At 37.0% G+C, this 13,822-nt stretch overlaps 1 protein-coding gene across 1 annotated transcript in view; it reads left to right on the plus strand.

Annotated features, from left to right (window-relative positions):
* Positions 1-13,822, plus strand: part of PDK3 (pyruvate dehydrogenase kinase 3) — a 51,470-nt gene that overhangs the window by 25,206 nt on the left and 12,442 nt on the right. The window contains exons 4-6 of the mRNA XM_071750143.1: positions 6,438-6,622; positions 8,650-8,739; positions 12,348-12,425. Of these exons, the coding sequence (XP_071606244.1) occupies positions 6,438-6,622; positions 8,650-8,739; positions 12,348-12,425 (353 nt within the window). The remainder of the gene's footprint in view (positions 1-6,437; positions 6,623-8,649; positions 8,740-12,347; positions 12,426-13,822) is intronic.

Genomic DNA, 13,822 nt, shown 5'->3' on the forward strand with positions numbered 1-13,822 from the left:
AAGACGACATGGATGATCTTATGACTAAAATGTTGTTTTAGTATAGGTTGAGCTTAGTACTCAACTGTATACAATGTATAGTAATGCATTCAATGTGTCATTCATTGGTTTTGTCTAAAAGATTTGTTAATGGACTTCCAATTATTGCTGCTGGCCTACCTTGTGAGAAGAAGGGAATGCTTAGCCAATTTTCTTTACCAACAAAATCATACTAAAACTGTCATTAGAGTGTTTCCTAAAAACTCAACATGTATGTAAGAAGAGTGCAACATATGAATATGAGGCTTGAAACAACAAAAAAGAGACTTAAAACCAAATAAAAACCCCGAACAGCACTAAGGTCTGTAGTTACCGTTTACCATATACCAGTCACCTTTGTTTCAGGACAGTATTTCTTGCAGGTTTTTTGTTCCTTTGATTAGTTTCCTTAGGGTAACTTGTTTTTCAAACTTGAATTTCTTTTTAAGCTCTGGAAATCTTGCCCGATCAAGCAGTGTTTTATAGGAAGTGTTTCATAAAACATCTTGCAGTCCAACAAACTCTGTTTGCGCAAGATGTGGCCTGTGCTGTGCAAAAACGGTGTCGTCTTTATCTGGTTTCAGATACGTTAACTGCTGTGTTATGCTAGAGTAAGTTTGTGTTTTATTAGGTATTGCATTTTAGATGTTACACTTTTTTCATTGTGGGCATGTTTTGTGAATTCTTTCAACTTTATTTTTTAAGTATTAAGCAATACATGGAAGAGAAACACAAGTGCACAAGTATGGAATTCCCCATATGGCAGAACTGTAGAAGAATCTGAAAGGATTACAGACTGAGTGAATTGTACTGCTGAGCAAGAGGAAAGTAACTCTTTTCTCAGTTTGAGTCCTAAGCTGGAATACTGTCTTCAGTTCTGAGTCCTATTTATTAAGAAATTAAGAAACACATGGACAATATTATTGTGAAAGGAAGGGAAAATAGAGGCTTGGAGAGCTCCACCTCTGAATAATGTTGAAGGCATTTGTTTAGACTGGCAAAAAAAGAGATTGAAGTATGAGACTGAAAGTCTGAGCATGCAAAAAGAAAATAAAATTCACTGTAATAAAGGATGATTGGTTGCTCTAGGTGGAGAACTAAAAAATGGCTGATTTTTTTTTTTTTTAAAGTTGAGATTGTATACAGGCAAAAAGTACAAATTCTAGTATTATAGCAGACTGGAAAAAAAAACAAAACAAAAACCATTTCAGAAGACTGTAGAGCACTCCATTTTAGAAGCTTTCAGGAAAAGATTTCAGCTTTCAGTGGTGTTCTAGGCATGCTTATTCTGTAGTGGATAAATGAGACGAACTTTTCAGCTACCTCTAGTTGTTACATTTTGTGGTTCTGTATTTACAACCCATTCAGTGATAGAATAAATTCTGGTTTTGACCAGTTTAACATTAATGTTCCTACTTCTTGATTTGGAAGAACAGTTTGAGTTACCAAACTTGGGTGTCTGTTGCATTTTGAGAGGGTATAAGCTGTTGCAGGCAGGCAATCAAACTTGGCAAATGTAACACAGGTCCTATTAAGCCTGTGATGTCCTGGATGTGCAAATGGAGGCAAGCTGGTTATGTTCCTTCTGGTACCATCTTAGGTGTGCTGTAATTAGGTAACTGAATTTCAGCTTTTTATGGACTTCAGAAGTTCAATATAGATCAAGATATATATATATTTTTAAATGGTTGATGAACAGTCTTCTTGGAGGTTTTTTTGTAGAATCTGTTCATAAGTATCAGGTGAGTTGTCTGATTCTGCTATATGGATAACAGGCATTCTTATGTTGTTTCATGCAGCTGGAAGTATTATTTGAGATGCTCCGTATTAGTATTATATACTAAAATTTATTCAGTATTGTTAAAATTTTTCAAATCTTGCAAGGATTTTACTACATGTAATTAGGTACATATAATAAAGATGTTGAGAATTTTCTCCTAACTACTGAAGGTACTAGGTAATTTGACAGAAGGAGTCATCTACTGAGTTTGGCCTGTGAGGAGACATGAAAGATGCATTATCTGGTTAAAGATCAAATTTGTTCTTTTTGACAGTATTGGATAGGCTACCTAAGATTAAAAAGTCAGAATGACTTGCCTGCTCTTTGCATGTCATCTATTCCTATCTGAAATAATATCATTTAACTGGATATTGAATTGTAATTAGCGATTATTTTAATAGTCCTGGCACCCTGTGTCTTTCAAAATACTCTTAATTACATCCACATTTATCTTGTCATAACCCACAGATAAAACTAGCAAATTTCTGAACTCCTGTACCAGTATTCCATGTTGTTGTCTAGCCTTATCCTACTTCAACCCTATTGTGAGAGAAGAAATACCAGGAACTCAGAGTTAATGAGCTCCTTTTTGGTGGAAAAAAAAAAAAAAGCACATACCTCAGTTGATTTATGTTTACCATAACACTGTTCTTTTTGTAATAGCATGTATCATTTAATAGAGAATTTGAGCTATTATCTGGGACTTGGTAGGTAGTATCCTTAGTAATTCTTAAATAGGAATAGTCTTTGTACAGCCAGATTCGTTTGTTTAGAGGATATGTGCAAGTTCACTCTTAAGGTATGCTTGGTCCTTTGAACTAGAACTTTTCTTGTAGCAGATGCAGTGTTACTCCAAGTACATGGCAAACAGTAACAAATGAGAAAGGGTTGGAGCATTCTTCATCCCTTGGTTCCTTTCATCCTTTGATCAACATAATGCCTGTCCTTGATAGTGCCCTGAGTGGTATCAGATGACATTCAGATTTCATGATGGCTCCCATCTCTTCTGCCTTTAGCTTAATTAGTACCACAAAATGTAAGATTTGCCTGGATAAAACAGCTTCTGCTCCATTATCACTCCAGCAGCTTTTGTTTGGAGCTGAATGTGGAGTCTACCTCAAGCCCTCAGAAAACCATGAAGACTTGCAGACCAGTTGATTTTAGAAATTGAATCAGTGCCTTTTTTTTTTTTTCAGCTCAGGTGTACTTCTGTTTCTATTTTGGCTAATCAAGGTAGCAGCACAAGGCAGATGGGGGAGCTAAAATAATTTTACTTATTAGGGGAAAAACCTTTAAAATACTTTAAAGGGATTTTTTTTCTCACCATTTCTGTGATGAAAAGGTTCCAAGGGGTTTGATGCTTCATTACATGCATGTTGGTCTGGTTAGCAGACATTACTAAGAATTATTACAGTGTTGCTGGTTTAATATTATTGTCAGTAGTGTGGGCATACACCAAAAGATCAGGTTACTTTTGTGTTTTTGGTGACACAAATGCCTTTCTTCAAGCTGTGGAGATAGAAATATTTCCAGTTTTGTCAAAACAGTGTGATTTTAGGAGAGTTAAGATAAGGTGGCCATGCTTGGTAGAGGGTGTAAGCTGGCAGAAGTGTTGGAAGCTTCCCATGGTGCCAACATGCATCTGGATAAACACACAGAGGCTGAAGTAATTTATCAAAAATTTAAGGGTTTGTAACGTGCTGTTCACATGTACTTTTAAGTAACACTTGCTCCCACTCTTTGTACTTGTGAGTTTCTTTGCTAATTTTTCTCTTTGTGGCACTCTTATGAGATGGTGTGTTGAGAGAGTGTCCTGGAAATGAGAGCAACTGAGGTAGTAAGCTGACAGTATGTCCAGAGATAACACACACAGGAAAAACTTAGTAAACAGTAATTTCTCATCTGTCAAACGAACTGCCTTATTTAGTAACTCTGGTTTTGAAAACACAGTATGTTTAATTTTGAAGAAACAGTCATTGCTAAATAAAATTTTCAGAGCTCTGGAGTATTCCCTCACTCCTACCCCCCACTAATCCCATGGGCATTAAAAAAATTCCTTGATATGGTCTCCCACGGTTTGAGCACAATAAAAGCATCAATTAAAGCATTGTGGCTTTCAGGGATGTGTCTGTGTGTGAGGGTGGGGTGGGGTAAGGAGTTGAGTAGTAAGATTGAGGACTTGTGTTTTGATTTTTGCCCTGATGCTTTGAAAGGTGCCTGTATACTTCACTGGTCCTTTAAAAGCATCTGCTCGATGGAAGCACTTGAGTAACTTGGTTACCTTAAAAGATGGAACAGGGGGTTTGTCTCATCACTGGAGTAATGAAGAATTCCTTTGTTGTGTGTTTTGGCACACTAAGCTTCAGTTATGATTTGCTTGTCTATAGCAGGTAGATCTCCCAGCCACCTTGGCTGTCCTGGGCATGCTCTGTGCATTTAAGCACTTCGGTATAGTGGGCTGTCGGTAAAGAGTTTGCCCTCTTGGCACGTGTAGGCACCTTGTTGTATTTGTATTGTGGATAACAGATACTTAAAAACAAATACCAAAGCTGTCAGCAAATAGCAGTTAGTAGAGAGTGTTGAAAATTCTTTGAAATGTGTTGCTTTTCGGTTGTTTTTAGCCAGTGTCTTGTTGCTCTGAAACAAAGAAGCAGGGTGAGAGAACAGCCACCCTAGTCTTGTCTCAAAGATTAACATCGGATCTCAGTGGTTACAGATTACATAGAATCAAGAGTTACTGAACATAAAAAGAGTCTACAAACCTTTTAAGCATTAAATTCTTCCCTGTCCAACAGGAAATCAGCAAGATCATTAAGTACTAGAACAGTAGTGTTCTAGTATGATAGTATTTGGAGGGGGGGAATTACACAGTTAAAACTTCACCTTTTCTGTGCAACAAAATAGTATTGAAAGGCACTGAACTATTTGTTAACACACAGGCTAAAACTGGTGGTGAGAGTGGTGAAAAAACTGATAAAAATCAAGCCTACATTCCTGTTGACCTGGCTCTGTAGAGAGGGAGAAATAATTTCAAAAATCACTGGATAATAATGGTTTGGTATCTATCAAATGATTGTCTTGGCTAAGTCGTTATGAAAAGGAAGCATCTGCTTTCAATGGGGTGGCTAACTGGTATTCTTTTCCAGTTTTGGTGCTCTTAATGTTCTTACCCTGCTTATGTCAGTGGGATTGAACTAGATGACCTTTAAAGGTCCCTGCTAACCTGAATAATTCTATGATTCCTTCCTTAGCTGGTGTATATTGTACTTTTGATAAAAGTTAATACATTTATTTTCAAGTGGTCCTTGTATTGAGTATTTTTTGCTGTTGATGTTAGTTTTTGTTTGTTTGTTTGAAGGATCTTCAGAACTGCAGATGTAGGCGTAGCTGAATGTGTATCCCAGCTGTGCTTTCTTTTCAAAGCTGCACTTCACTGTGTTCTTTTTTAAAGGAAGATCATGTAATCACTGTGGTTTTAATACTAATTCAAAGAGAGTATCAGAGTTAAATAGGACAGGCTTTCCATGTCTAGGCTTTAGAGAGTTATTAAAAATTAATATTTCTAATTTTTGAGTTTGCATGGGGGGGAGAAAGGAGCACTTCGAAGATCACAGGTATTGAGGTGCTTGAGAAACAATAAAACCTTCGAGCCGTTTCAAAGTGAGGGCTTGTTAACAGGTGCTTGTTAAAAGCAATGGAAGTGATGTCCTAAAACAACTCGAGCTACCGAGGAGCCCTTCAGAGAAGCCTTGTATGCGCTCTGCCATCCAGCGGTGTAAAAGGAAACTGAACAGGAGCCACACTGATAGTAAATATGTATCCTGATACTAAAGTGTACCAGAATCGATGCAAAGTAAAGGAAATGCATTCAGAAGTTACATTACACGGACTGAGATGTTGGAAAGAAAGTATGAAGTGTAAAACTTCTCAGGAAGCTGTGAAGGGCAGTCAGGTTGTTTATCCTGACTTTCCACTGTCCCAGCTACTCTTAGTTGCAGGGACTGAGAGTATGATTGCAATACAAGAAAATCTTCATTCTTCATTGAAGAAAAAGACACATTAATTTAAAGGAGCATTCTGGGGAGGAATAATTTCATTTGAGGCCCTATGCATTTCACAGATCTTGTGAGTGAGACGTACCTGAAAGGAGGGTGTAGCCAGGGGGGGGTTGGTCTCCTCTCCCAAGTAGCTCCCAGTAAGACAAGAGGGCATGGACTCAAGCTCTGCCAGGGGAGGTTTAGGTTAGATATTAGGAAAAAATTCTTTACAGAGGGGGTGATCAGGCATTGGAATGGGCTGCCCAGGGTGGATTCTCTGTCCCTTGAGGTTTTAAAAAGAGACTGACGTGGCACTCAGTGCCATGGTCTGGTAACCACGGTGGTAGTGGATTAAGGGTTGGACTTGATGATCTCTGAGGTCCTTTCCAACCCGTATGATTCTGTGACCAAGTACTTTGCTTTAAATGGCTTTGTTTAGCTACTGCTATTTTTTTTCCTAGTTCCTCTAGTATTTTTTTGTTGTTGACTGGGAGGGATAGTAAATAGATAAAATGGTTGTGCTATGGGGAGTTGAACACAGAAGCAAGAGACTCACTTTAATTATACTTCTAACAATTTGTTTCTAATTTTGTTTCCTATAGCTTTTTAGATGTTTTAATTAAAGTCAGGAACAGACACAACGATGTGGTTCCAACCATGGCACAAGGGGTGATTGAATACAAGGAAAAATATGGCTTTGATCCATTTGTTAGCAGTAACATCCAGTATTTTCTAGATAGATTCTACACCAACCGCATCTCTTTCCGTATGCTTATTAACCAACACAGTAAGTAATTGCTTTTTTCATCTTTGGTAACTCATTAGTTGTTGCAAATCTGAAACCATAGCTTTGTTTTGGGTTTGGTGGTGTTTTTTGTTCCCCTCATTCCCCTCAGACTAATGACTAATTCTTAATATACTGGGCTAATTATAGTAAAATGTATACTGGCAACTGCTTAATTTGGTATTTCACAGTTACAGAAATTAATCCAAACCACCAGTATGCTTTCTTCTAGTATTATCAGGCTTTGTCAGCATGGCTGTCACTTTTTAAAATCCTGCTGGCAGAGGTAGCTTGCACAGTGGTAGATGAAGTATTTTTAGATAGTAGTAGAGTTGCTGTAGCTCTCTGCTCACAAATTTCTCAGTATAGTTTCTAGAGCCGACATATATTTTGTACTTAAATGCAAGGATGCCATAAATTTTGAATGGGTTATGCACTATATATATTTTTGTTGTTTTTTTCAGAAAGCTATCTAGACTTTCTTGCCTTCTAAAGAGGTTGAGTATTTCTACTTAAGTTTAAAGTTATATCCCTTGTCTCCCCCTATTTCCTATTCACTATTAATGAATAAGTACTAGAATTAGTCATCCTTTGTTGTTAGGTTCTGTTTCATTTGTTACTAATAAATGTACTTTTTAATATTGTATTCCAGAGTGAAAGGAGTTACAGCTCCTATTAACCAGTATGTGCAATCATGCAGAAAGTGATCTGTATGAAGTTAAGGAAAATCGTGTGATCTCTTTTAGTGTATTTGGTATCTTTTAGCTCTAGAGCTTTGTTCTCTACCCAGTATTCTGCTTTCATGAGCTCTTAGAAATTGTGGTATACTACAGATAATGTTGATACTAGAGTACTGTAGCTTAAGGTATTTTACTGCAATTTTTGTCTTACCAGTAACCTTTTCTGTGATTAGCAAATGCCTTGCTGTGTATGTACAAAAAATCTAATGTGGCAATAGCACAAAAATTAGATATATAGGCAGCTTATTCTTTACTTGGACCTGGACAAATAACAGTCATAAAACCATGTTAAGTTAAAAGCTCTTATTGAAGAGTTTTAGCAATAGGTAAAAACATTGTCCTAATAAAATTATTGGGCCAGTATTTGAACTAGTTCTAAAATATTAAACTTCTAATTTAACCTAAATGACCCATGGACACTTATTTAACTGATGGGAATTTAAAGCCACTTACATGCTTGACGTTCAATTAACCTTGTACAATTCCTCTGTGCTTAGCAATGTTAATGATCTATCTGTCATGGCAAATATTAATCTTGAACCACTGATGAAAAAGACAATTGGAAAGCAGAATGCAGAAGCAGGTTTTTATGTAGTTTGCATTTGTTTCATATGTTATTGACAGACTGTTTCTTACAGTGCAGTGTGCCAGTGTTTTAGCTCACCATGACTGGACTGGGAAAAGCTTTCAGATCTTGTCTTTTGCTCACCTCATACTACATCTGTTTCATATAAGAGCTGACTAACTTGCTACATTAGCAGAAAATCACTTCTGCAAAAGAAGTGTAAAACCTTTTTACTTCTTTGAGAGCTAAACTCTCAGTGAAGATCTGGCTGAATGCCAGACCCTTGTGCAGAGGAGGGAATGGGGAGCATACTGCTAAGAGTCGGGGATAAAGTTGAGTGAGACTTCTGTGCCAACTGTGAAATTGCAGCTTAGCTCAGTGTAAAAGCCTTTTAATAATGTCTTACAGTTCCTTAGTCCTTTTTTGTTGTAACATTTTCATTGCTGTGAGTGCTTCTGTTCTGACATAATGGTATGTATGAGGCATTTTACATTTTGGCTTTATCTAATTTTTGATAATCCATTTGAAAATGTAAGTTTTCATCTTAATCCTCCCATACCACTATTTCTGTGTTAACTAGCCTTAGCTACTAAAAAGGAAAAAAAAAAAGTATCTTTTCACAAAACGATGTGCTGTCAAATATGTTTCAGATACCATCAGATTTAAGCTTTCTGGGATGCCTCAAGTGTAATAGGCAATTTACTGCCATTTGCTTTTTCTTTTAGCACTCCTTTTTGGTGGAGATATTAATCCTGCTCATCCCAAACACATTGGAAGCATTGATCCTAATTGTAATGTGGCAGAGGTGGTTAAAGGTAAGATGAAGTTAATATTACTGTTGATTTAAGCACATACACCCCTGACTTAAAATATGCATTAGTGTTACTGATATACAAAAGACTGGTAATTTGAATTCTTTTAATTAAAAAAAAAAAAAGTTCTGTGGTTGCTCACAATAAAGCCATAGGTTTATTGAGAATTTCTAATGTCTCCATGAGAATGGGGAAACCTTTGGTATGTTAACATACCAAATGTTGTTATCAACTAAGAAAACTAAGAATTTAAAAATAACTAGCTTGTCCTTTATATAAATCAGATTAAATATGTAGGTGTTTTGATAAAATTAGATGTTTTCTTCCCCACAATTGTTAGAAATGGGTTCTTTACGTACTGTTTTTTTTTTCCTTTGCTTAGTAAAGAAGAATGAGAGTAAGTGAAAATTTCCAATTTGATTAGTTAGGCCTTTGAGTTAAATGCCCTTAGGTGTACAGATATCCCAGTGAAACTCCCCATTGCTATGTGCATCTGAACGTATCCCAGACATTTCTCCCTTATACAGAAGACATGTCTGTGATGGTTGTACCTGAATGATCTGGCATTTCCATTAGAACTCCTGTTTGCTTAATGTTGTTCATATACTTCCAGAATGTTAGTAAGTAGGCATGAGGCAATGCTGTCTGCTAAAAGAACTTGTTTATTGAAGGTTCAGACTCTGGGTGTATCTGTTTACAAATATAGGTCTTGCTGTAGGAGTGAATTCCACCCTCACTGCTGTTTGTGCAGCTGCAAGAGGAGAAGAATGTGTTTCTCCCCTTTACTCTCAGCCTCTGGTGAAGAGGGAGACCTTTCATATGTCACACTTTGACTTGCACGATAGCTTGCCTTGTGATGGAGATACTTTTTACTTTTATGAAGGTTTCTTTTTGGCTTCTAGCTCCTTTTGGCTCCAAGGTGACCTTTTTTCAGCAGTTTTCTTTTGACTGATGTTACTTCACTTTGACCTCAGCATCTCGTTTCTTACAGTTGTGTCATTTATTTAGATATTGCTTCTAAGAGCAGTGTTTGAATCTATACTGATCATCGAATTCATACTTGCTGCCTTTGACAGAGCAGAGCATAGTGTGAGAAGGTGCTCAGCCCAGTTTTCAAGTCACTACCTAAACCAGATCTTCCAGAGCTGAAGAAATCACTGGTAAAATGTGGGCATCATAAACAGATTCAGTGTTGTTTTTTGAAGAAACAATGTCCTTCAAGACAGAGCCTGTCTAGAGTCAGGGTGATAGAGGCCATTTCTTTGTAGAATGGTGAAGGGGTTAATTTACATACTGTATACTGTGCTAGCTCCCAAATGTTCTGAGCAAAATCTGAGCAATTTGTCAGAGTTAACATGTTGTTTTTGGCACTTAGGTGGCAGCTACAAGCTCTGTGTGCCCTTCAGACATTGGCGAAATTATTTTAACAGACATCTCTTATTTCAAGCAGCTCCACCAAATGTTGTGTCTGTAGCTGCCCAAGGTAGATCTCTATCTCTGTGACTATCCTACAATAAGCATTGGAGCTGACAGCAAATCCAGACTTGTTTTGGGAGCCAGAATTTTAGATGTACTGACAGATACTTCCCTCTTGCTGCTGCTTATGGCGAGTGCTTTGAGCTTTGCAGTCTCTTGTACTCTGCCAAAGAGTTGGCTTTTAGAAGGTAAAAGTATAAGGGTGCACATGGACTCTGACCCAGTTTTGCTCAGACCTGTATGTTCAGGTGGATCATAAAACGATGGTGCCTTCCTGTTCATCTCAAGGGTGCTAGGGTGCTTACTTCTTGAAAATGGATGAGAGTTCTACATGAAATTTAGGAAGTCTAAATGGATTTATTCAGAGCCTCTTAATTCTCTCAAGGCTTGCACAATGGCTGTATCTGATCCCCATCTGTGTGTTGAGGCTCTGGGTTTATTACCACGTAGTTTCTGATTTGCTTTTCAGAGGCCTTGAAGTTTATATGCACCGTAAGTATCCAACTCCTGGAGCCTGAATCCATACCTAGTTTTCACTTCTATGATTGGAAACTCTTTGAAATGTGCTAACATATTCCTTTCTCCATGTAGATGGCCTTATGGTCACACTAGCTACATTGCTATCTTCAGCTTTTGATCAACGAGTCAAGACTGGGGCTGTGCTTCTTATGCCCCTTGTTTCTAAGGCACAGGATTACTCCCAAGAACATCAGAAATTCTGTGCTGCTTTTAGAATATCATGTAGATTTAGGTATACCTGCATAATTCTTGCCTGAATTATGCACATCACAGGCTGAGGCTCCCTGTGCAGTTTAGATATTAAGTGGGATTTTATCTTTTTATTAGGGCACATTTTATTTGTTAATGATGGAAGCCTTTTAGAAAGTCTTGGGAGCTGACCATCGTGACAAAGAAGATTCCTAATGGATACCTGATTTAGTGAGACATTCCCAGGACTTGATCAAGAACATTTCCAGTGTTGATAGTTCCATTTTACTAGACGTCAGGCATTTGTGTCAGCCTTGTGATATGTCCAGCCTTGCAGATGTCAGAACAACTGATAGTTGTGGGTTTTTTGTTTTTGGTTGGTTGGTTTTGGGGTTTTGGTTTTGTTTTCTAACAGATAACAGTGTTTATTATAAATTATTTTGATAGACACCCTGAAGAAAGAAGGTTATAGATAACCATCTCTTTCTGGGGACTAGTGATTTTAATTTCTTTGTGTTTGTCACATAGCTCTGAGTCTGGGCACTGTTTTTGCTTTCTGGTGTCACTTTGGAAAGGATGAAGATACATGTGGGGTGAGGTCAAATGCAACTGTTATGGTATCTTAGCAAATTTCTGTTTGCAGAACTGCCTATCTGTTTATGTGCTTGCTCTTAGCCCACACTTACTATGAAGAAGTCGCTCTCATTAAGGTAGTTTAAGCTATGTAGTTAGACAATTTTGAGTTTGGTGTTTCTCTTTAAGCTAGCAATTGTGGCTTTTTTCTAAAACATTTTTGCAGATAAGGTACCAGTGGATATTTAGAACCACTAAGAAATCTCACTCAAAAAAATAAAAAAAAATTAAACTTAAAAGCTTAAACTTTCCTGCTGCATTTTGACAGTGCACAAAGCCCAAGTTAGATTATGGTGGGGAAACTTTCTTTTTTTAATTCTCTAGGAAAGAATGAAGAGTCTTAAAAGATTCCAGCTTTCCCTGATCTTGAAAGCTAACTATTTTAAACCATATCATGTTTGGAAAAACTGAGTTTGTGGTTGCAATCTCATCCTTTTTTTAGTTGAGAAAGAAAGAACAAACACTAAACAAGACATCACAAATAAGTAGATATTATGGTCAGCCTAAAATTACACTCTTGTGGTTTTCAAGCCCTGAACTGAGATGAAAAATAGCTTGTCTCTGGTAATCTGCTTTTGTTTGTGGAGCTTTAAATAAAATTTGCCCTTTCTTGACAAATGGGCCGTATGCATACAGATAGAAAGACATCAGCATGAATACTTGCCATTAGCATGAATACAAGCCATGCTTGTAAACTAGTTACTAAACTGAGTGTTCTGCTTGTAATCATTCACTTACAGAATGAACTTTGTCTCTAGATGATTTTGATAAGTCAATGTTCTGTTGTTTTATAGATGCTTATGAAACAGCTAAGATGTTATGTGAACAGTACTATACAGTGGCACCTGATCTGGAAGTTGAAGAATTCAATGGTAATTCTGAAATTTATTGAAATGGTATATGTAGGAACACACATTTCTAATATCTGTTATTTCTTGTCTTGATAATTAATTGTAAATTAAAATTTTGAACTTTTCAGTCCTGTATGCAGAGTTTAGTTTTCTTCTCCTAACGTGTCCATTTGAGCACCTGAATTAAAGTTTATCATAATGACATTTTTGTTTACTTGATGCTGAAAGCAGTGTTATTTGCTGAGTTCACTGTCACTTGATGGAAAATAAAGTGGTCAAGAATACTCATAGCCTGGATGGAAGAACACACTTGTCTTCTGAGTAATCTTATAGTAGAGCTGAAATTAGTTTCATTTTGAAGGATGATCCACTGTCACTCCCTTTACCAGTAGCAAGGTCTTCTCTCTGAGACAGGAAATTAGAAACCTTTCTTACATAGTCTATGGTTCAAGTCCTGTTACAAACTTCTCTGATGAAATTTGCTTCAAGTTTATAGCAAAGGTGAAAATCGAATGCTACAAAACAGATCAGAGTCCTTTTCAGTGTATTGACTTATTTTTGTTCATAATTTCTATTGACAAAAGAGATTATTCTTTTATGTTAAATCATTGAGTGGTACTCTCACAGATTTTGGGCAGCTGTCAAAATGTAAGACTAAGATGTTTCCCCACTTCAGAAAAATTGCAAAAGTCTCAAAACAGTTAATACTCAAAATTGAGAGTGCTAAGTGTATGGGAACATAGGTTCCTCAAAATACTACTTAATATTGTAGAAATACTTCTCTACCCAAGTGATATTGCCAACACTGACAAATTACTACCAACAAACCCCTCTCCCGAAATCACAGGACCCAACTTTCTCCCATCTGAGTGATTTTAGAGGTGAAAGTACTGAGTGCTACATGAAAAGCCTAAGTGAAAAGACACAACAGCAGAGAAAACAAGTTGCTGAATCTCATTAAAAAAAAAAAAAAAAAGGAAAGAAATTTCTTTCTTTTAGAGTAGCTTAATAGCACCATGAGGAAAACAGCTTTGCAAATTACCTCACGAGAACAGCCATACCATGTTTTCCACATGCACTCCATGCCTCTAACAAGTATGAATCTGTTTGCCTTGGCTTTGGTGATGCATTAGAGAACTTAAGTAAGAACTTAACTTTTCTGACAAAACTAACATGATAAATGATCAAGTTTCCTTGATACTGTGTAGAGCATTGTTGTGGTCCTGTTTTCCTAGGAGTTTTCACTACTGTGTCTCTTAAAGTAGTAAGTGGCGTTGCTAGCAGCCCTCAGTGCCAAAAAGGAAGAAGTTGGCTCCACTGTTCATTTTGCAATTTCTAAAGCAGGCATTTAGAGATTTTTCTCCAATCTGAACCACTACTGAGTGTGACAAGCTGTGACTGTATTACTTCATGCCAGT

The sequence above is a fragment of the Heliangelus exortis genome, chromosome 1 (genome assembly GCF_036169615.1).
Source record: "Heliangelus exortis chromosome 1, bHelExo1.hap1, whole genome shotgun sequence".
Lineage (NCBI taxonomy): Eukaryota > Metazoa > Chordata > Aves > Apodiformes > Trochilidae > Heliangelus > Heliangelus exortis.